This window comes from Aspergillus aculeatus (assembly GCF_001890905.1).
Source record: "Aspergillus aculeatus ATCC 16872 unplaced genomic scaffold ASPACscaffold_2, whole genome shotgun sequence".
NCBI classification, from domain to species: domain Eukaryota; kingdom Fungi; phylum Ascomycota; class Eurotiomycetes; order Eurotiales; family Aspergillaceae; genus Aspergillus; species Aspergillus aculeatus.
Genome location: NW_017962977.1, coordinates 398,096 through 420,892, shown reverse-complemented (window position 1 = coordinate 420,892; position 22,797 = coordinate 398,096). Strand labels below are relative to the sequence as shown.

The window sequence follows — 22,797 nt, the reverse complement described above, 5'->3', positions numbered from 1 at the left end:
TTGCAATCCATTGGCTCAAGATTCTGACCAGGCTGTCTGATATATTTGCCTTGCGAAGACATTATAAAAATGTCATCGAGAAAGATAAATTGGCCACAAGGGGCGGGTACACCTGTTCATCTACCATCCCATCGATATCGGACTATTACAGCTTACCCACCATGACCTGCCTATACCTATGCTGCTCTGCGTTGTTCAATAGTAGCTCATTCTCCATAGACCTCAAGTCAATAAGCTCGATTGTTCTCCGCGGGATAGCCCTGTACTTGTCATTCCGGCACTCGCTAGTCCACTCTACAGGAAATATCAGCCCTAATTCTTTCTCCATCTTCGCTCGTCCTTGAAAACTCGTCCTCTTCGACAACTAGTTCTTCTTGAACACCCATCCTCCTTGATATTCTTAATGAACGGCCACTTGGTATTGCAGTATGGTGTACCGCGTACTGTACCGTCGTTTTTCCGGCCCCTTCTCTCTGCTGTTGTATTCTGCTTCGCCTTCCTCCTTCTCCTTCCTCCATCTTCTTCCTCCTCGTCCTCCCCTAACCGTACTTGCCCTAATTATCTACCGACTTGCTGTGCTCCTTCCTTCAGTATTAACGCAACAATGGAACAGGTCGACGACGATATCCCTCCCTCCCCCCCCGGTCGATTCCCATCGTCGACTTCTTTTCCCCAACCATCCTCTCTACCCCCATTTACCAACCCCATTCTGCGCTTTACAAGCACTTTCAGAATTACGACTCTCTCAGACCATTGTCAGAAATCAGTTTGTGTTCTATGAGCACTATCAGAAATCCCTTTCTTGACTTCCAACAATCTTTGAACCTTGTTTTAACCTCTCCCTCACGCTCCACCTCACACCCTATCTTGACCTCGACCGAACACCCCCTCCTCGGATCGCAGATCCTAGATCGCGACACCATGTTCGTGGTCAACCCCATCGGGTCCCTAGGACTCAGAACTGGAAAGCCAGCCCTCGACAGCTGGAAGCTGAAGGTGCCTACCGACATCATCGAGTCGGAGGTCCACAAACTCAAAGATTTGATTCACGATGTGATGAAGACAACTGTTCGGCAAGACATTCGAGATATCTTGCGCGATGAATTGAAGGACATCGTTCGCAGCAGCCTGGAAGACATGATGCAGGAGATGCAGGCCATTGTCCAGGACACGCAGGCACATGTCCAGATGATCGAGGCGAGCGCTCAGGGCATGCAGACCGACACTCAGATGGTCAAGGAACACGCCGAGAGCCTGCAGACCGACGCTCAGGAGCTCAAGGAACATGTTCAAGGTATGCAGAGCAACGTCCAGGACATGCAGACCAACGTCCAGGACATTCAGATCAACGTCCAGGACATGCAGATCGACATTCAAATGACCGAGGCACGTACTCAAAACCTGCAGACCGACGCTCAGAAGCTCAAGGAATATGTACAGGGTATGCAGGCCAGCCTTCAGGAAACACAGGCAGAGGTGCAGAAGATGAAGGCACAGGCGGACATTCAGAGGATGAAGGCACAGGAACAGGTTCAAGACATGCAGGCCGACATGCAGAAGATGCAGGCACAGGCGGACATTCAGATGATGAAGGCACAGGAACAGGCTCAGGACATGCAGACAGTCGTCTATGCGTTGCAGGAAGTCGTCTTCGACATACAGACCAACATTCAGGACATGCAGGCCGACATGCAGAAGATGAACGCACAGGCAGACATTCAGAAGACGAAGGCACATGAACAGGCTCAGGTTATGCAGGAAGGTATCCAGAGCATGAAGACGAACGTCCAGGGCATGCAGACAGTTGTCGATGAGTTGCAGGAAGTCGTCTACGACATAAACACAGACGCCCAGGACATGCAGGCCGACATTCAAGAGATGAAGGCACAGGAACATGCTCAGGATATTCAGGACACAAAGACAGACGTCCAGGACATGCAGACAGTTGTTGATAAGTTGCAGGAAGTCGTCCACGACATATACACAGACGTCCAGGATATGCAGGACGACATTCAGCAGATGAAGACACAGGAACAGGCTCGGCATAATCAACACACAAAGACCAACGTCCACGACATGCAAATCGATGCTCCCGATTTGAAGACCAACATGCAGAAGACAAGGGCACCGAAACAGACCAAGGATATAAAGGCGGAGATTCATGACACGAAGGTCAACGTCCAGTACATGGAGGCCGATGCTCCCGACTTGAAGACCAACATACAGAAGGTGAAGGCGCCGGAACAGGCTCAGAACATGCAGGCGGACATTGAGCATAGGAAGGTCACGGTCCAGGATATGAAGGTTGACATTCAGGACACAAAGAACAACGTCCAGAACATGCAGAAGATGAAGGCACTGGAACAGGCTCGGGACACGAAGGCGGAGATTCATGACACGAAGGTCAACGTCCCAGACATGCAGAAATTGAAGGCACCGGAACAAGCTCAGCACATGCAGAAGATGAAGGCCAAGGAACAAGACCAGGACATGCACACAGACTATGAATCAGAAGGTAGCTCGACCGTGATACACGACGATTGCGAAGCCGAGTGGACGGCATACTTATGGCGACAAGTGTCGCAAACCAAGAAGCACCAGAGGTCGATCACTCCATCATCTACCGACGAATGGATGGAAAAGATCAGGCAACTGGATGAGCTCAGCGAGATAAGTTCGATTCCACAGTTCGAAGAGAACTGGCATGAGGGTGAGGACCTCTGGTGGAGGGAGGAGTGTCAACGCGAGTGGAATAGATTTAATTATCGCACGGAGCACCTAGAGCCGCCAGAGTGGCAGAGGGACTTTGTAGATCGCCGACTTAAGTAGTTTTGTTTTAGAACAATCAATGCAAAACTTATTCTTAGATCAATCCACCTACTTTGTAATTGTAATGGAGCTCGTCTACCGCTCATTCCCTGTTCCTCCGTGGCTCTCTTCCATCCTTTCTAGAAGTCCCTGTTCACCACGGGTTCCGACTGAGAGTCTAGTACATTTTCATTTCCGTTAACCCAGGCTGCAGAGAACAACTGTGAGTCGTCCTTCCCCAATCTCCACTTGACTGGTTCCTGCCCCAGACTACCTAGCTTGGAGAGACATCCAGGCTTCCTCAAGGAGCCTTGGACAAGACCATAGAGATGACTCGTTCTTTCTGGATCAAACTCCGAGGGTTCGGAAACCGGAAAGTACTGCCTTGGGAGTAATACCCTGGAAAATGAATAACAATGCGTTGAAAGGTTTGTCCTTGTTGAGGGATGCGTATGGACAAGAGATGTTTAGCCCGTTGTGGTATAGTCGGATGACTTGAGGTAGATATCTTGTAAGGCAAGTATGGCGTATAGTCTGGATCTCGCCCATCCATTCCTAGACTCTTCACCTTAGCTTTCTCCAGACTGACCCCACCCAGTCCCATGAAGACCGTGATCCATACTGTTCTCGATCATGTCAGAGCAAGAATGGGGCTATCGTTGGCGAGCTTCAACAATTTTCATGACTTCTGCCGCGGGCAACTCCATTGAACTTGCGGGATACTGGCCGGCCTCGACCCTACGGACCCTAACTCGGAATGAGCCTCGCTTCTCGATAGATACCATTCTCTTCTATACACCTCTACCAAGATTCGCATCCCTGCGCCTAGTTTCTACAGCTGCTTACTGCGCAAACGCATCTTCATCGGTGGCATGTACTGTGCCTTTGTCTATGCTCTGCTGGACACAACCTCCACGGCGACTCTACCTTTTCATACTCGGGGATACTATCCACCGGGGAGGTACGGCATTGCGGACTTGTGTTTGCTACGTTACAAGTACCACGCATGGTTTTGACTCCCTCGGGCGGATGGGTGAAATTTCTCGGTTCGGAACCAGGATCCCTCTTGTCTTTGGGCCTTGGGGTGGCCTATACCCTGGCCGCGCGTACAGGCCCCATCCTGGCTGGGACTCTTTGCGATAGATACGATTACCACGTGATGAACAGTATTCATGGTGAGAGATTTTAGCTGGCTTTTTTGTATCAGAATGCGGCATAATACTAACTACAGACCGCCATGTAGCTAGCATAAGCGGGCGTGGTGGTCCCCGGTCCTGCCGGGGACCCGGGCCGGCTCACGGGAGCGGGTTCAGAAGGTGCCTCAGCGCCGCCGGGCCCGGGGCGTCCAGCTCGGGGGACCGCGGCTCGCACGGTTTCAGGGGGCTGTCGTAGTCCTCTGGGGCTGTGGCCCGGCAGAAGCCCATGTATATCGCCCAGAGGCACCCGATGGATACCAAGATACCACCGCGGAGGTCGTTAGCCGGCCTGTGGTGGTGGTATTGGGCGCATGGGGGCCCCTCGTTGGGGGCCGGGAAGGGTATCTGGCTGGGACTGCGCGCTGCCGGCTCCGCGGTAACATCCGGCTGCAGCTTTCGGGTGCGGATCTCGCGGCGCCAGACATTGTGATTGTGGTCACTCTTAAGCTTTAGGGCGTACCGGGCCAGGGCTGCAATGCTGGCGTGAACATTGTGGGCAGCGGCACGCTGGACAAAGTCCGGGAACTGAGGCAGCTGGTCTCGGAGGATAACACGAAACCATTCTTGGTCCCGTCGCTTAACCAGCTTCCTATCGAGAATTCTCTCCTCCACCAGAATCCGCAGAAGCTGCCCGTCAAGGAGCTCCCAGTCTGCTGTTGAACCGCCGGGAAGAATGCTGGGGTAGTCATCTATAGTCATCTTTTTTCCCATTGTAGGTGACACCGCGGGGCACAGAGGAAGAAATCAGGGTTGGTGTTGGTGTTGCAGACACAGGGAGATGCAGCACAAAAAGACAAATGCAGGTGTTTGTTTGGGTTGCAGCAGCGGACAAGTCTCAGGCAACAGTTGTCCCGGGCAGAATTAACTACTAACTAGTTAGTTAGTTAATTAACCTAAGTTAGTGATACCAGCTGGCTCGACTCGGCTCGGCGCTATGTAACCCCGGAGTACCGCTAATATTCTACTCTATCCCCAGGTCTCTGCACAGGGACCTATCCTCTGTTATTTCAGCTGTCATGGTAGATTATTGCCTTCGCGAGATGGCGAGGGCACGGAATGAGGCCGAGTCATAGAGGGTGGAACAATTCGCTGGAAGTAGGCATCTCGAGCTGGAGGTCTTAGCGGAATTGAGACCAAACAATGCCATAGCGATGCACCTCATCAACGACACCAGCAGTAGAAACGCCCATTGAATGGCGCAGCTTACTGGACGTGTCTCTGTGATAGGAGTACTCTACGTTCCGAGTGAACAAGAAAGAGGAGAGAATTAGGAGGGCAGCTGTCTAATAGAGCCACCGAGATAGATGGCTGGTGAATGTACAGTATCTGCAATAGACAGACTGACAATCCAACAATGGTGAAGTAGTCAATGCTTCAACCAAAGGTGAATCCAAAAGATATGTTCACCAGTTCTGAGTCCATCCAGTGTCTTCACATTCGTTCTTCCAGGACTCAACCTCGCTATCTCAAACTTTCTCTTTCAATCATCCCCAAGAGAAGTCTCTCCTCTTCGAACTTCCATTATGTCATATCGTTCTATTATCATTGAACTTGGCACTCGGATTGTACGGCGAGTCAAATCAATTGATCAGAGAGCACGTTGCATGCTTGAAAGATTCCACACAAGCATGGGGTCAACCATCACCACGGTCCTCGTCACCCTGTCAGCTCGTGTGCCCGCTGTATACGTTCAATACGTCTAGTATAATTCTGTGGCAGTTTTGAATTGTCTTTGCGTATTCATAATGTATACTGAGGTGGAAGGTACGAGGAAGTCGTTCCGCTTGCCTTGCCGAGTAAGTCATGGTGTTGCCCTCCCTCTTTATCTTCCCTTCCGGGCTTCCTCGATTCTTGACCATCCTCATGTCCTGAACGCACGTTTACCCTTGCAGAGAATGTATAGCCTTGAGGGCCATCATCTCAGTGGTATGGAGAGACCATCGGCTTCCACCCCTTTGATTCATTGACTTTTGGTACCTAGGTTGTCGAGGTCTTATTTTTCCCGTGCTACGAAACGTTGGAATACACACGCCGGTTCCGCGGAAACTCAACTGCTACCACGGTCCTTTTTTCATCGGATCCTCTCGGAACCCCTCTCGGAACCAAACAAAAGGGTTTAGGGGATGAGTATCCCAGGAGGTTATACCTTTTACAATGGGTAAGGGCTATCATCGATCTCGGAAGCTCAATGCTAACCTCAACAAGGGAACAGTACCCCATCGACTATGTTAGTATTCGAAATTTAGCGAATGAGCGACATAAGCTCTATTCCACCGTTTGAGGAGAACTGGCATGAGGACGAGGATGTCTGGTAGGGCAAAGATTACTGAAAAGAATGGAATAAATTCAATTACCGAACTGAACACTTGGAGCCACCGGAGTGGAAATGCGAATTTGTTGATCGACGTCTGAATTAACAACTACTGGACTGAACACCCGAGCCACCAGAGTGGCAGCGCGACTTTGTTGACCGCGACTTAACTAACAACTACTAAACTGAGCATCTCGAGCCACCTGAGTGGCAGCGAGACTACAAGCTTACTGACCCCGGCCGATGGTGGCATTTAGACGAGGAATCAGTGAGTTTTACGCTGATCTTTCCCTCCCTCTGCCCTCTCCATCTTTTGCTGTTCCCCACAGCTTCTTGATGGGTATCGCTTTGCTAAGGCGGTCCCTTCTTGGCTTCGTTACAGGAGACTCTGAGAAAACCGAGACAGAATAGCAACGGCGATATCAAATCCATCACGAGTCTCAAAGCATTCCCTCACGGAGACATACGACCTCGACAACCTGAGCGGCCCTAGAACGAAGCCGTGCTGCCAAGCTGACTACGACTCCTGGGTGCATGATGACCTCCCCGACTACTTGAGGCAGACTGGACCGCCTACTTATGGGGCCAAGTATCGGAAAGGAAGAGTTTGAAGAAAATCGACTCCGCCGGTCGAGAAAAAACCGGCATAATGGAGAGAACGTTTGGTGGAGGGAGGAATGCCAGAGAGGATGGAACAAGTTCAACTACAACACGGAACACCTAGAGCCTCCAGAATGTCGCCGATATTTCGTGGACCGACGCTGGAGGTAGTTTATTTTCAGAGCAGTCAACGTGTTAGCGGCCATGAGGCCTCAGTATCCAAGCTTCTCACCGCCACGGCTATGGCCATGTCCAGAGTCTCACTCATGAAGCCTCGGGTAGCCGACTTTCATCATCATCATGTTGACGCTCTGCGGCCTCAGGCTGCTGCTTACCGCCCACCGTGTTGTTCTTAGCTAGTTCTGCAGATAGCCTCAGATAGTCAGAATCCACCGTCTATCCTCGTCCTTGACACACCCGCCGGCAGCCCGATATATCGCCGAAGAGCCATGCTCAATCCAGGCTTACTTGGGGCAATGAAACTACGGTATTTGTGGCTCCAAAGGGCATTGAAGAAAAGCAAGGAATTCCTTAGGCCTACCAGGCAAATGGGAATTGGAAAAGTTGGTAGCAGTTGGTCATTCTGTTAGGGCATGTCAATGGACGTAAAGGAAGGAGAAATTTGTCTTCAGCCTGACGTCAACATGTGAGGTGATCCCGGAGGATTATAGTTGAACTCCCACCACAATCTTCGACTCTGGTAGAAGGTGTTCGCATGAAAACACTAGACAACAGTCAGCGCTGCATTGTTATTCCATGCTATTCTCGATGCTACGCGCTTGGTTGAGGACAGGTGAGGTGGAGAAGCTCATATTGTGTTAGGGGTATGGTTAAGTGATGGATGAATCCAAGCTATGTGAAGCTATCTCTGTTCAGTGTCTTAGTATCAATGATGACTGGCTACGGCATCACATGTTCTTGCAGCTATGGGAGACTGAGAATAGGTAAGTCTGTTGGAAGGTATGCAAGATATGCGTACGGTTCGATAGACCCTGACTCGGACTAACTCTCTTGCCTTCAATGACTGACTCTACGACTCTCCGGCCGTCTGATACAAAAGCTCCTCGCGCCAACCCCAACCCAGTGCAAATGTCGCCCCAGGTCCAAGAGTAAGAAGTGACCCTGCGAATGCCCCACCGGCTCTCCACCAGGAAAATTGAGCTCCAGCCTGCTTCAACTCGCGAAAGCGCAGCGCGAGCCACACAAACCCACTAGTCATTGAGATAAGTTCGTCATACTTCAAGAAGCGCGCGATGCAAGCACTGAACGACGTCACTGGGACGGAGGCATCTCGCAAACCAGGCAGGAAGATGCTACTAAAGGAAACATCCTGTGGGGCCGTCATCCGGCCGTAAACAAAGGTGAGCCCGGAGACTAGGGCAAAGGTACCGTATGCCCACCGGATGTATTGCAGTTCGTTTCTCTGTGGGTTATGCTGGACATCCCGTGACTTCGGGGACGGTCTGTTGAGCACGCGAGCCGCAAGCAGGATGGCGCCCTGAAGGAGGGGAGTTGTCAGCGGGAAAGCCTGCCAAAGAGCATTGTACCACTGGCGCAACTTGAGGGTTGGGGCGAAGAAATTGGCATATGTGATCGAGTGGTATCCTGCCAGGGTGGAAAGGACCAGAGACCCGGTGAAGCCACAGGGTATCTTTCTATTCTCGCCCGCGAGCAGTGTGGACAGGGGCGTGTGGAAATACTCCAACGCGAGATAGAGAGGGGCAACTTTCCTGATGCCCACCAATTGAAATATGCTACCTGCTACCATGGGTCTGTTTCATCGAACAAATGAGTCAAAAGATTCACGTCTGTTGGTATGCGGAGAACTCACAGAACTACTTGGTGCCACGAGTGCACATTGCGGTAACTCTCCAGCAACCAGATTCCATAGACTGGTCCCAGGTCCGTCATGAACGATAACATCTGGATGCGTGAGAGCGGGTCTGATCCGGTAATTGAAGGTAGGAAACAAGTAATCAGCGGCTGCATCAGCTTGTCAAAGAAGCGGTTATGATAAAGAGATATGTTTAGATCCATAACTTCGCCACTCGCAGCAGTCCAGGTTCCGTTATTCAACATCGGAACCAGATGTGATCTAAGGGGCAAGAGCATTGATTCCACTGCTGTCTTACTGAAGGCGAAGATGCCCAACAGTGGCAGCGTCCAAAGTGCCTGTTCCCCAATTGTGGAGTCCGGCACGGGTCGACAGTCAGTAAACGGCATCGTACCTGCTAGAGACTTGGCCGGTGGTGGTAGGTAATCGATCTTTGTCGCCCCCACAAAGGTTCGAGATGATTTGTCGACCAAGTAGTGCTCGAGATATGGCATTAGGTAATGTGCTATGGCCTTGTCCTTGAGTGTACTCAGTGCTTCCAATCGCGTGAGGCTGTAGGCTGACTTGAAGATGGCTTGCACGCGAGGTTTCCGCTTTTCTTGCCAGGATTGCAAGCATTCATTCAGCTCCTCTACAGCGGGGCTCGACTCATGGGAGGCTTGGAGCAAGCTAGCAAGACTGTTCGCAAGCGCGGCTGCACTTTCAATTGCGCTGTTACCACCCTGACCCAAATTCGGGGTCATCTGTTAGGGCATGTCAGTCATGCGCAGTTAGGGCTTTTCTCTCCATCACTCTGTCCAAGAGCATACCTTATGCGCTGCATCTCCGATACAAACCCACCGGTCGATGGCCCAGCGGCTATAGGAGGCCTCTTCCAATGGCAACAAAGTCCGGGTTATTGCCCTCTTGTATACCTCGGCAAAAGGTACATTATCAGTGATCGGCTTCTGTAGGTAGGGGTCGACATATTGGTCAATCATGGTTTGATCGAAGCGTGGGATGTGCGAGGCAGAGTATTTCTGGTCCAACCTCTTGAAAAAAAACCAGAACACTCGGCCCTCCTTTCCGACGATAGTCAGGGCCGACCACCCCTCTCCGAAAGTTCGATGACTGGTCCCCAGGATTAACCCTGGAGTCGATGTCGAGATGCCAAACACACAGCTGTACTCGGACGTCATTGCTGTGAGCAAGAAGTGAGAAGAGTCAGTATAATAGCACTGTGTTGGTATGAAATCTGAAAGAAGGCAACCCACTTTCTCTTTCCTTCAGTGCCTCCTTCTTCAGCCCATTTGACTCCATGTAGTCCCACATTTGCCGTCGCACTGTGCTTCTTACCCCGTCGGCCCCGACAACGAGATCACCCTCAAAGACCGACTGGTCTGCGCAGTGCACCTTCACTCCTTCGGCAACATGTTCGACTTGGACGACTTTTTTCCCAGTGAATACATGAGCCTGCGATTGTCCAAGATGCTTGTAAAGAGCTTCGAGTGCGACTTGACGATCCACAAACGCAATGGGGTAGCCATGTCTTAGTCATGGTCAGCAAGTCTTGAGGTATTTATATGCAAGCAGGGTAAGTACCGGTCATGGATAATTCTCGGGGCGTTGTTCTTGGTGATAAGCGTGCCATTTTCTTTCCAGTAGTAGGCATCGCGAAGGGGCTCTGTGGCCTCTATGATGTCGTCGAAAACTCCCAACTGGTCCAAGATGCGCGCACCGTTCGGAATGATTCCGATAGAAGCACCGACCTGCGGTGCAATCTCCTCATGGGCCTCCAAGACGACGAATTCCACCTGTTGTCGAAGCAGGCAGTGGGCGAGGGTCAGGCCTGCGATGGACCCGCCGACAATCACCACGCGGAATCGTGGCTTCGAGAGCTGGGAGTCTGTCATCGTTCCAAAGAGGCCGAGTCAGTGTGTGAACAGTATGTTTCTGGGGGTAGGAAGTGTGCTATGACGCCTACTTTCGCCTTATATAGGCTGTGGAACTTCTCATGTCGATAACAACCGAACTACCCGGCACAAGTGGGCCGTTCTCACAGCCAGAGATGAGGGGAATCAGAGAAGTGGGGATAGTGGGTTGTTCCAACCAGTGCCACCTGGTACTTTGAGTATATTAAAGCAAAGAGAGGAAGGTAGGTAGAGAGTTGGTTATTCGCCTAAAGGGTGATTGACATGTGGGGTCTCCGGCGACCCACTGCAGCTGTATTGGTAAGTTACCGAAACTTGGGACTGCGGCAAATTTGATTACTTTACCAGTAATCCGAGAAATCCGTGAAACCCGAGAAACCCGTGATGTCGATCTACGAATCGTCCGCCTTCCATTGAAGAAGTTCTGACTTCCCCTCTCTTTAGGCACACTCCTTTTCATCACAACCAAGTAGCCCCGGGCATCGACTCTCCACTGAAGCTTGCATCCTGATGAAGTCTCGGCCCCTGACTGTGACTAATCGAGTTTCCTCTTCGCCGCTGCCGGATCGGAAGCGGCGGGACCAGAAGCCTCGAGTGCTTCTGTCCTGTACCTCATGTCGTGAGAGAAAGTAGGATGCATGCAACTCATACGCACCCGCAGCGCTACCTGGCACTAACTCAGTTGATTACAGACTTCGATGTGATCGCGCTCGTCCTTGTTCGAACTGCCGAAATCGAAATCATGGCACCTCCTGTCACTACGTTCAAGCGCACACGCGTGCTGCCCATGTCACTCGAGAGCATTGTGCACCACACGGTGAGTGCACATGGTCAAATCCTGAGATAGGCAAGGATAAGCGCTCCACTCCTGGGGCCCGACTTCTTCCGTCCGAATCGAGTGGGACTCGATTTGTCCATCCAAGCCACTGGCGGGCTCTCATGGATGACGCTGTGTGTGGTTACCTGGGTCCTCATTCCCCACTTTCGAGCTGATATCGAACACAGACAAGGAAACTGGAGATCAATCCCAGCCATGCTCAAATCAAATCAAGCGGCAATTCCGTGCACTTGTTGTCGGGTCTCTCGCAGAATGTGAGCATCGACGAATTGATAGTCTCGTTGCCCTCCCGCACAGTGGCGGATAGACTCGTGGCATCATGCCTCGAATCCTCAGAGCCATCCTTGAGTACGTTCCTATATGTGTCTGCAAGACTCCGACTGACCTTTTCACTGCAGTGATCATTCATGTTCCGACTTTCCAGACTCAGGTATGCCTTTCAATCCCGTTCATGGATTTCGCGAGACGTGTCTGAAAGCTCTAGTGTCGCCAATTTTGGCAGTCACCTGCGACAGTCAGTCCCGCCTGGCTGGCCCTACTCTATGGGGTGTTAGCCTGCGGAGTGTGGATCGAGCATTTTCTGGATCCCATCATGGCCTACTCCGAAGTACCGCAGTCTTTCTATGCTCTCCGAGAAAAGTCAGCTGTCGCACTGTCGAAATCAGATCTCACTGTCCCTGGCAGGTTCAAGGTTGAAGCAACGCTGATATACTTGGGAATAGAGTACCTGCAAAGCAATGAATCGAAAACCGGCGTATCGATTCTTCTCGGGATTGTTTCGCGATTAGCGACCATGATGGGATATCATCAGAGCGCCCATCTCTGCCATCCCCCTCTACTTGCCTTCGAAGCAGAGATGCGATGCAGGGCTTGGCTGTTGCTATCAGTCATTGACAACGTCGTTGCCTCGCAAACAGGACTTCCAAGAGTCATCTACCAAGGCCTCACAAACTCAGCTCGCCCACGCAACTTACTCGACGACGATTTCAACTCCACTATGTCAGTGCTGCCCTCATCCCGATCCACAACCGAAACACTTAGCCACGTTGTATATATGCTGGCTCTTGACGATCTTTACTCAGTAGCCAATGAGATCGCAGACCTTGCCGCAAAAGGCCCGATCTCTCCCGACAGCACTGCTCGCCTGGGTCAGCAACTGGACGCTCTGAGAAACGGCCTCCCGTGTTCTCTGCGTAGGCGTTCTCCAATCACTCCAACGATGGAATATGACAAAGTGATCATGCAACGCACCCTGGAGATAGTATACCAACGCTCGCGCTGCATCTTGCATCGTCAATATCTTATTTCATCTGAGTCAAATCCCGACTTTGACGCTTTTAGATGGGCATGCGTGGATGCAGCCCGTTGCGTTCTCGAGCAGCAGTGTCTCCTGTTTCAAGAGGCCCTGCACGGTCCGCGCAATAGAAAGCGTGTGTGGTTTGGTGCCTCCCGCTCGGTGTCTGATTGCCTCACTGCGGCCATGGTGATATGTCTAGAAGTAATCAACAGGACGAGGGTCACATCTCAGCCTTCCTTGACCAGCGACGCATCTACAGAGCTGATCCATACCCTCCACCGGACATACTTGAACCTCAAACAGACCCCAAAACCACCCATAGAAATAACCAAGGCAGCTGAGATTCTGGCCACAATGCTTGGTCGGATGGGTTATGCTGTGACCTGGAACAGTAATTCAGACGAAACTCATCCTTCTACTGACCCCAGTAACCCTAAGATATCCAACCCTCAAGTTCAAGAGACCACGCCCCAGAGTGGCCTGCTTTCGTCTCCTTGGCCCGTCTTCGACGACTTGGTTCATGGTGATTCTCCGTTCGAAATGTTTGACTGGGTAAGTCCTTTAACGACTTTCTTCACTTTTTACTTCCTTGGGCTAGATTTGAGCCTTTATGCAATCCGAACACAGGTCGATCTGGATCTATGCTGATTCATAAGCAGGCTTACTGGGACCGGGAAATGCGGCAGCTCAATGGGGCATTCTATGATATCATGTAGGAAGCATGTGGCTGGTAGCCGGAAGTAAACGCCCGAACCAGACCCCCAACGCCCATGTTTCAAAGCTTCTCGGATCCACAAACGGATCCCGGAAATCAGCCCACGGGTTTCCCGCACGTATTTTACTCAGGATTCCCGGGTTCCGCGTTTCTAGAATCTCGGAAGACTCGATTGCCGAATCCGGCGCAAGTCTCCGTATTGTACATGTGCCCCGGGGACTCTAAAGCTTAGGATCAAAGACCAACTTATTAGCCGCCTCATGCAACATCTTTATCTATACACCCTTGCTCGCAATCCACTCCATTCTTTGAGTCTTCGAAATGTCCGAACCTCTTGAACTCATCATCCACCACCTCCGCATCTCCCAGTCCGACCGGGTGATTTGGCTCTGCGAAGAACTGAGTCTCCCCTACCAGCTCAAATGCTACGATCGGGATCCCGTGACTTCCTTCGCCCCGGCCGCCTACCGAGCCCTGCACCCCATCGGCACCGCCCCCGTCATCCAGGACGGCAGCACCGTCACCCTCGGCGAGACCAACGCCATCTTCGAGTACCTGCTTGCCAAATACGACCCCCAAGGCAAATTGACTCTTTCGCCCACCCACCCCAACTACCCGGACTACGTCTTCTGGCTCCACCACACCAACGGCGGGATCCAGCCCCCCCTCAACGACCTCATGTTCGCGCGGATGTCCGCTCTGCCCGGAAACAACCCGGCCACCCAGGTCATGCAGGACCGGCTGGACCGCAGTCTGGCGGCGATGGAGGCCCAGCTCGCCAAGTACCCGTTCATCGCGGGCGAGAAGTTCACGGCGGCGGACTGCATGCTGCTGTTTCCGCTCACGACGTTCCGGATCTTCATGCCGTATAGTCTGGAGGCGTATCCGCATATTGTCAGCTATTTGGGGCGGATCGGGGAGCGCAGGGCGCTTGTGGTGGCGATGGAGAAGGGGGACCCGGGGTTGAAGAGACCGATGGGCGCTGAGGGTGCTGTTGCTGCTGTTGCTGGTGAGGAGGCTTCTCAGAAAGCGTGAAGTAAATGTGTCATTCGGGGAATCCTCCAACGAGTGTTAAGACGGGGATATGGCCGATTATTTTTCGATTTGTATATTATGAAACATCGAGTTTGCCTTCGAGGGTCCTTACAACTGGGATTGTACATATGTAGATGTTGATAAAATTATGACGCTCAAGGACGGGCTACATGAAACCATATCATGACATCTTGGTGGTTAATGATAGCCAATTAAGTTCTTCAACATGTGAGACAGCCTGGTAGATTGCCGAGTCACATAGCCAGACTACTGAAGAACGTCGACAATGCATAACCCGAAGGGCAATTGCTAAGCAGCCTATCTAGTCCTTTTTGTCTGTTTTCCATGTACAAGACGTAGTATCCGCCAAGGACGTGTATGATCGCTGGATTCAGACTACATGAGGCTATCTGAGCGGAGCTATCAACATGGCCGCCGACAGTATCCTCGTAGCTCCTGGTAGTCCTTCGTATTCAACAAAACATATCCTGATCCTCGGACGAGTATCATCCAACCGAGCTGAACAGTAGGCAAGAAGAGTACAAGAAATAAACAACTAAGCCCAGCAATCCGTGTCCACCTTTCTCCATTCAACACAATCTAGGGAGTTCGATAGTCCCTGCTTTCGATTCGGGTGCCAACGTGAGCTTGAGCTAATTGAACCAATACCACTCTTCAAGACGCTGGAAGATCTGCAGAATGCTCATCTGATGACTGTCTGCGGTCCGCATCAGGCGATAAACGTCGGCCTCCAGCTGCCGGGTCCGCGCGGCTTGGTCCTGGAGCTGCTGTTGCAGATGCTCAACTCCGGCTTCCAGGTTGGTGAGGCGTTGGTCGAATGTCTCCATTGTACGTCGGGCTGCGTTGATGCTGTTCTCGATCTCCTCGGGGAGAGTTGCGTCGGGGTTGGTAGACGCAGGATGGATTGTCTCAGTCGAGTTGAGTTGTGTCATGTTTGGCTTGGGAGGGTTGGGGTGGGTCGTTTCGTCCGCGATGGTATCGTGGTTCTCGGGCAGTTTAGGGGTCTCATGTCCGTCCACGGTGTCCTTAGGGACGGTGTTTTGTTCTTCAGGATTGTGTGGGATGGTGGATTCCTGTTCTTTCTTGGTCTGTTCGGCGGAGGTTTCGTGGTTTGCACATTGAGTGTTGTGAGGAGCATCACGCGTGATGTTATCGCTGGACGATGGGTGTGAAGACATGGTTGGGGCTTGGTAGATGAAGTGCGGTGAGTTGGGTTCTGAGTGTGTAGTCTGTTCGCAGGTTTTTCCAACTTGTAAGATAGATTGGATTGGAGAGATTGGGGGTTGCTCTCCAAAGACTTGGCAGGAAGTAGGAAGATTCTACTGATAGTAGAGCTGAGATCGAGGGAAGAAGAGATTGTACAACAGCTTTTGATAGTTGTGAGATGAGCCTAGTGGGTTTGAAGAGTGTAGGGGATATCGTTGCCTAGGTTGACTAGCGTGTATCTGTTCTGTTCCCAAACACCAACTTGAGTGACGGAATGGAACGGAGGATCAAGGATTGTGAGGGGATGTGGATAAGTGATGAATCTAGGCTACGTGAGGCAGCAGGCTATCTGAGTGCGGGACTATCAACATGGCGTGGCGGGCGGTGAGGAGCTGCCTTGCCTTCGAGGCTTCAGGGTTGCGGACAGGTTTTCATGTAGTGAATTGACTCACAGCAGTCGGGACATGCAGGTTTTCATGCCCGCAGGCCGATGTCAAGAGTTTCGCGGGGATCACGAACATGGAAGGGGGCGGATATTCACTTCTGTTGTCAGGGTCACTTTATCTTTGTTGGTGGGAAGTTCGATCAGCACGTGGTCTCCGCGAGGTGCAAGAACTTCTTGTCGACGATTATATGCGGTGTCCTTCGACTGGATACAGGTGCCTCAATGCCTGCTCTGGCACAAGTTATTGAAGAGAGGAGGGTCAGTCGATTTGATGTTGAAAGGATTCTTTGAGTTGGGGTAGCCAGGGCGTCCGGACCATCGAAGGTGATCTGAACATCATGCAGTAACATATCATGCTCAAGTTCAAATACCACTTCTAGCTTAAGTATCTCGCTGGTCCTGTAGATCGATATTGAGAAGTGGTTGATCGACAAAAGAACTCGACGCCAGTCAAGGCGCCTGCTTGCAGTGGTCGACGCATGTTCTATTGCGCGCATTCAACTTGCCAGAGGTGACACTACTTATCAGATGGTTAGAATCAAGAATAAATGCACCCTGGGGTAATGGACTGCTCGCTAAAGGACTCAAGCTGGCCAGAACCAGTCGGAAGAGTCAAATTCTGGGATGTTTGTGCCGACTCTCAGGTCTTGTGGCGTTAAGAAGCAGTAGTGGTCAAATTGTCAAGATAACGAACTGTTGCAAATGATTATTCCACGAATGATGCGCCCTATGAAACAGCAAGTGCTTGAGGTCCGTGAAGAAGGCGGGCCCTACTACACCTCGATTATATAAGCTCTCTGGGGGACCCTCCTCCACTCGGCTGACAAACTGAGGAATCATAGCCGAATCCGTCGGACAAGGTAGGTATTTTACGTCGGGTCTCTAGCATTAATGATCGATTCCAGATCTATAGTGGAAATCGCTAATGTGTCACTTGGCACTAACTACCTGTGCGTAAGAGAGAGTTACATCCCTAGTATCTGCGCCTTATATAATTGCATACCCCGGGTGCAGCAGCAAATCAGGAGATAACAATAATTTTAATATGCTCTGAATACTATGCTCTGATTGACTTCAGCATGAAAAATAAAGCTGCAGCATATGTAGTATCTTAATCCTCCCAATTGAGGCTACGTACTTCCTTGGGCTCGTGAAAAGCACTAGAAAGCAAGGCAACGCAGTATCAAAACTACGATACCACATACAAACAATTTTAGGTACTGTATGTCTCCGACAGTGGCCTAACTAGTTAGGGCTGTCGTCGGCTTAAATTTGTCAGCACCGTTCGGAAAATGGACAGCGAGCGGACTGGATCGCCGCCATCGGCTCGGTGTTCTGCCCCCCGAGGCCGCGCCTAACCGTGCAGAACATCGGAGTGTTGCTTCCGATTACCTAGACTGAGTTAACCCAGTCTAAATTAACCAACATATCCTTATTTAGAACATGGGTAATCATGATCTCGAATCATACCAGGCCAGCCAAGTCGCAATCCTGGCGATCGACACGTTCACCCCAAAAACTGCGAGATCCCCTTCGCCGGCCACCGCCAACCCGCATGCGGCTGCGCTCGAGGATAGTTGTGTCATGAAAGAGTTTAGGGCGGAGGGAAAGGCGGATTACTGTCTACAGGTAGAGATCTTGGGAGACATGAGGCTAGATGGTGTTGTAGTCGGACTAATGGATATACAAGATGAATTCATGATCGAAGTTAGGGGATACGATGGACTGGTGTCTGTATTGATTCGGTTGATTCAGATTTGTGATGCCATTCGTTGCTGCCCCTGCCCAATTGATAGTCACATAGATAGAGGGAAACAGCACCCGAGTCGTGGTCCGAGGGCCGCCTCCGACTCCATGCAGATTAATTCTCCTTGCCCTCACATCTTTGTAATAGGCCCTGGCTGCATCACTGCGCACACCTTGGGCATCTACAGTATACGGATGCATCGCAAATCCCCTCATTGACCCAGTGTTCAGGTCTCGGTTCCAACTTACCCCAAGGGAAGCAAGTGTACGGTTGAGAGCCGCCGTGAGATCACCCCTTTGATCATCCTGAGGCATAATGTCCATGAAACCGAGCTGCACGGGCCCGCTCTGCCCGTGAAATTCTGGGACAATTGACGCACCGGCGGCACTCTGCGTGCTATTCGGGAGTTGGACTTTCTCGCTCTTGAGGTAGTAGGGGGAAAGACTATCCCAGGTCTAGTTATTGTTCCCGAGGGCCTGAAGGGCGTCGATCTGAGCGGTGTGCGTAAGCGGCACCTGATCAAGAAAAATTGTTGCGTTAATCACACTCGCTGTTTCTTGAGGATGAAAAAGCCGAGCAGGTAGCCAACCATTCATCGGACTTGTGTCTCCGAGCGCCCTTCCGGCACACATCACCTGGCGGCGGTTGCCGAATTTCTGTTCGGTAGTCTGGTATGCCCAGTTTAGCGGGCTGTCGTAGGTATAGTGTAGACGCGATATATCCGTGACATTGGGGTTGTTGAGCTCGATTTATCTCGAGTCGATAATGAGGACGTAGACGGCTAGATCTTCCGACAAGCGGTTGGCGACCGTTAGGCCCGCCGTGCCGCCACCGACAATGATATAGTCATAGCTGGTAGCTGTCGCTGCGTTTGTGGCTGTCAGGACTGTGATAAGTGGTAGGATCAGCAAATAATGCATCATTGAAGTTGAGTAGGGAGTGGTGGAGGTGATGGGTGTGACGAGTGCCTAGCGAAGGGGGTGTCTGCGAGACCTTTATAGGCAGACAATCTCTGTGGATGAGAACATCTCCTCAGCCTATCCTCTCACCCCATCCCTTTCCAAACCACGATTTCATGCATTCATGCAAGCAGAGGTGTTCATGTGACGCAAGATCGCCGTCGCCCGAAGAAGGATGCAGCAGGGGTGTGGAGGATGGAATCACGTTCGCTACGATGATTTGAACAAGTGAGGCGACAGGTTGGTGAGGTTGAGGCAGGAACGGATATCTGCTCGTAACGTTCGCTATGCGGGATGTTGTGCTATGGATTCACTTCATGCATAATCGTATGTGACTCCGAGTCTAGCAGTGGGAAAATTTGCTTCCTACTCCATGGCAAGCTTTGGCTCATGAGGTACAACATCGATCTACCCCGGTTGACCCTCTTCCTCTTCCTCATTCCCAACCTCCGTCGCGACTCGTTGCTTTTCTGGCAGAAATGATCTTCTGCAGAAAGCCGGTTGCAGTTCAATGCATGGGCAGTAACGGTGTAATAGGCATTGGGATAAAAGCCCAATTAGTGTAATGTCAATGCGAGTGGAAGCAATGCGACCCGTCTCAGATCATTGACCACACAAAGCTAAGATTGTGCTGTGTATTGGCCAGTATGCAGCATTTTTAGGGGAAAAGATCATCGCTGGTGTGTCCAACCTCCACAAAATCATGCCGACTGTGAGAAGCCTAGAGAGCTGCTTCCATTGCCACATTCGGTACGAACGCCAGGCAGCTGCAGGATTTACTCGAAGTTCCCCCGATGTATCTCAAATTCTCAGAGCGAACTCATATAGCTAGTCAAGTAGAAGGCTACGGACGAATAGCCTCTATACTTGGCTTGATCTTATCGAATGAGGTCGCGTACACCCTCGGCGACCACTGTTCTCGTCGCGTCCTCTGCACCCTTGGCAGCAAATGACAATTCTGCGGGAAGTGATTCAATGAGAGTCCGAGACAGCAGACTCGCATTCCACGGACCTTCTTGGTGAGGGTAAGACTGCAGCAATCGGATCGCTCGCCACCGCTGCTCGGGATCAACGGTGCGCTTCGCGATAGCATATAGCGATGGGATAACGCCGATGTCCAGGCTAATTTGTGGGAGATCTGAGGAATCCTTCTCGCACTGCTGAATTTCTGCGGCGAGAGCCAGCATTATCTCGAAGTCATCTGTGAACTCATGGAACTCCGGCGTTCGAGTCGATACCGGAAGGCTGAGAATCGCGTTCCTAAGCGCGTGCGCTTCAAGTTGGAGAAGCTTCAAGCCTCGGTTTTCTTTGGCGGTGAGCACCCGGCCCGGTTGATCGTTGAGATTGGTCACGAACATCAGGAATAAGCTTAATCGATGGATAATGCAAGTTTGCTCACTGACTGCTGACTCAGACTCGTCATAGCCCGTGATAGCCTGCCGTCGACAGAACCGAAGAACAGCGCCGGCGAGCGGTTCCATGATCTGACGGACTTCTGTAACAGTCCAGCGGCCATTCTTGACGTTGTTGTGCGGATACATGTCAGAGTAGAGTGTGGCATCATCATCATCGTCTATGACCAGGATTGGTCCTTCAGATCCAAAGCAGCCAGCCTAATTCTCAAGATGTGCGAAGGTCTGAGTCAGGGAGGGCTCTAGGGGTGTCTCAACACCACTCGCTACTTTAATTTGTTGGTCTCGCAGAATTCTGAGGCCACTCCACAGGTGTCGGAAGGCGTTGTCGTAGTGCCCTAGGGTAAATTCTGCTGCCACGAAAAGAAGGCAGCATAAAAGTACTGTGACGGTGTACTGTGGATCCTGGGATGCGTGTCGCCGCCGAAGTTGCTGGAACGTCCGACCCATCTGCTCAAAAGCGAACTGTTGCCAGCGCCGGCTCTCGGTTTTGGCCCTGGGTATTAAGCTTTCTCTCTGGCGCGATTGGACGCCGCAGTGCACAGCGCTGAGCGCAATGGAAGCGTGGCAGACAGCCGAATCAGCATGACCGATCTGCAAGCTCAATATCTCCCAGAGAACCGAGTCATGAAATCCGGCCAGAGTGGGGACGGTGCAATGCTGGAAGAAGCTGAAGCCGCGTCGCTCCTCTGAGGTTAAAGCAGCCAGAATGCCAGGCGCTGTGAGCTGAGGAATACCAGTCTTTGTAGCGAAGAAGGGCTTATGAGAGACTTGGGGCAGATCGTAACCGTCACAGTGTCTCCCTGTGCCACGGGAGATTCGTCGCATTTGACACGACGGTATCTTGAGAGGCGGGGGATCCAGGGTGAGTCGATTGAACGAGGTCAAAGAGGGGAGGGATTAGGATTAAGCTAAGGAACTAATCGGCAGGTTCGACATCCCGACTTGGATCTCTTAGCATATGCTTTTTGTCACTTGACTGGGGTTATGGAGGGATCAGGCATGTTGGGAAGTTGGCCGAAGGAGCGTGGAACCTGGAGCCTGAGGGGGTGGAACAGAGACCGGTGGGAAAGCGGGCCGACGCGTCCGTGAACATTCGCTTTCCTTCCTTCACCACCCCGCGTGGTTTTCGGACTCGGAATACAGAGTGGAGAAAACACCCTACGTTAAACTTGGCCCTGACGCTATTGGAGACTTTCAGTGCAGTGCGGCATGAGAATGCGATCTTACTTGCCGCGATACAAAGAAGGCTGTGAGAATAGCCGTTCCAGTGAGTCGCTGCTGACAATCTTCGTTCGTTCTTGGATACTATCTCCGATGCAAGCAAACACTAGCACCGTGGACCAGGACAGAGAGATCGCCGTGATGAACAACTCGAATCAGAATACATGGCACCAGATGTATAGAAGGAACCAACCACTATAACCTCTACCTGAATTCATGTCGAGCATTGATTCTCGGAACATCGCCCGGTGATCCTCATTCCAGCTGGCAAATTCCTGGAATATTGCAACATCTGAGTCCCATCACCTTCAGTATTAAAATATACAATCCCGGATCCCGATGCCTCCAATCAACCTTCAAACCAACCCATTACATATTAAAGGTAAACCCATCCGCCAACAGAAAACAATCAAGTGGTCCCGAAGATGACCGTGACCGACAACTTCCAGAGCGAAAGCTACAACTTCGTGGACCGGATCTTCGCGAAGGCGGAGATCCCCCACCGTCTGTTTGGCTGGCCGTCGGCCCATGAGTTCGGCATGGAATTCGGCCCCGTGCCGTCCGTCTCCTGCAGCTACACGCCCCCCGGTTGGATCATCCCCGACGACGAGATCGACCGCGCCATTTGGGCGCTGCGGGCGGCGGGACTGCGGCCATGTCCTCAGGGACGAAAATGCCCCATGGTGTGCAGTCCCTGGCTACCCCCGACGGACGTGGTCCATTTCCACCGCACCGAGAGTGATGCGCAGGTTCTACCCCAGCACCCGCAGCTGCTCCGTGTGATTCGGCTCTATCGGAAGTCGGAATATCTGTGGTATACTGGCTTGTAGAACGGCAAGAGTTGGGGTTATTCCTTTTAGTCGGTTTGGACGTTAATTATTTACTCGATTTGATAATAACCAGACATCGAATCAATTATTCTGCTTTCTGGAACATTTATCTCTTTTGAAATTCTTCTTCGTGTACTTGACATCCGCAGTTATACATTGTTTTCATGGTTCATCATCCCTGCTTTCCTTTCTGTTTCGACGTAGTCTTAGATGACTAGGAAGCAGAGGTACTTCTGTCACAATTCATTTTGTTGAGATAGCATACCAAAAAAGTCTTAGTCTTGACCCTCAGTTATAAGTAACTTGTTATTTTGACTATCAAAGACACTTATCATGTTTGGCATGGCAACTGAGTCTATGAGATTTGACGGTTGATGGGCTAGTTATGTCTTTTAGCGGATAACATCTC

At 51.4% G+C, this 22,797-nt stretch overlaps 7 protein-coding genes across 7 annotated transcripts; 3 read left to right on the top strand and 4 right to left on the bottom strand.

Annotated features, from left to right (window-relative positions):
* Positions 1-921: 921 nt before the first annotated feature.
* ASPACDRAFT_56853 (uncharacterized protein) lies at positions 922-2,829 on the top strand (the record flags this gene model as incomplete). Its single annotated transcript, XM_020203179.1, has 1 exon — positions 922-2,829. The coding sequence occupies one exon, from the start codon at positions 922-924 to the stop codon at positions 2,827-2,829; it is 1,908 nt and encodes a 635-aa protein (XP_020059783.1).
* A 1,274-nt stretch (positions 2,830-4,103) lies between these two features.
* ASPACDRAFT_39063 (uncharacterized protein) lies at positions 4,104-4,703 on the bottom strand (the record flags this gene model as incomplete). The annotated part of the gene is made up of 1 exon (XM_020200537.1): positions 4,104-4,703. The coding sequence occupies one exon, from the start codon at positions 4,701-4,703 to the stop codon at positions 4,104-4,106; it is 600 nt and encodes a 199-aa protein (XP_020059782.1).
* A 3,078-nt stretch (positions 4,704-7,781) lies between these two features.
* ASPACDRAFT_1862778 (FAD-dependent oxidoreductase) lies at positions 7,782-10,641 on the bottom strand (the record flags this gene model as incomplete). Its single annotated transcript, XM_020197803.1, has 5 exons — positions 7,782-8,687; positions 8,747-9,492; positions 9,559-9,929; positions 10,003-10,277; positions 10,331-10,641. The coding sequence occupies 5 exons, from the start codon at positions 10,639-10,641 to the stop codon at positions 7,946-7,948; spliced, it is 2,445 nt and encodes an 814-aa protein (XP_020059781.1). The 3' UTR covers positions 7,782-7,945.
* Positions 10,642-11,169: 528 nt separating this feature from the next.
* ASPACDRAFT_49628 (uncharacterized protein) lies at positions 11,170-13,510 on the top strand (the record flags this gene model as incomplete). Its single annotated transcript, XM_020202265.1, has 6 exons — positions 11,170-11,288; positions 11,352-11,610; positions 11,665-11,808; positions 11,871-11,927; positions 11,982-13,346; positions 13,454-13,510. 6 exons carry the CDS (start codon positions 11,170-11,172, stop codon positions 13,508-13,510), a joined length of 2,001 nt encoding a protein of 666 aa, XP_020059780.1.
* A 320-nt stretch (positions 13,511-13,830) lies between these two features.
* ASPACDRAFT_39060 (glutathione S-transferase family protein) lies at positions 13,831-14,544 on the top strand (the record flags this gene model as incomplete). The annotated part of the gene is made up of 1 exon (XM_020200536.1): positions 13,831-14,544. One exon carries the CDS (start codon positions 13,831-13,833, stop codon positions 14,542-14,544), a length of 714 nt encoding a protein of 237 aa, XP_020059779.1.
* Positions 14,545-15,197: 653 nt separating this feature from the next.
* On the bottom strand, positions 15,198-15,743 carry ASPACDRAFT_56848 (uncharacterized protein; the record flags this gene model as incomplete). Its single annotated transcript, XM_020203178.1, has 1 exon — positions 15,198-15,743. One exon carries the CDS (start codon positions 15,741-15,743, stop codon positions 15,198-15,200), a length of 546 nt encoding a protein of 181 aa, XP_020059778.1.
* Positions 15,744-18,712: 2,969 nt separating this feature from the next.
* Positions 18,713-21,162, bottom strand: ASPACDRAFT_39058 (uncharacterized protein; the record flags this gene model as incomplete). The annotated part of the gene is made up of 3 exons (XM_020200535.1): positions 18,713-18,849; positions 19,824-20,535; positions 20,605-21,162. The coding sequence occupies 3 exons, from the start codon at positions 21,160-21,162 to the stop codon at positions 18,713-18,715; spliced, it is 1,407 nt and encodes a 468-aa protein (XP_020059777.1).
* Between the last annotated feature and the right edge of the window lie 1,635 nt (positions 21,163-22,797).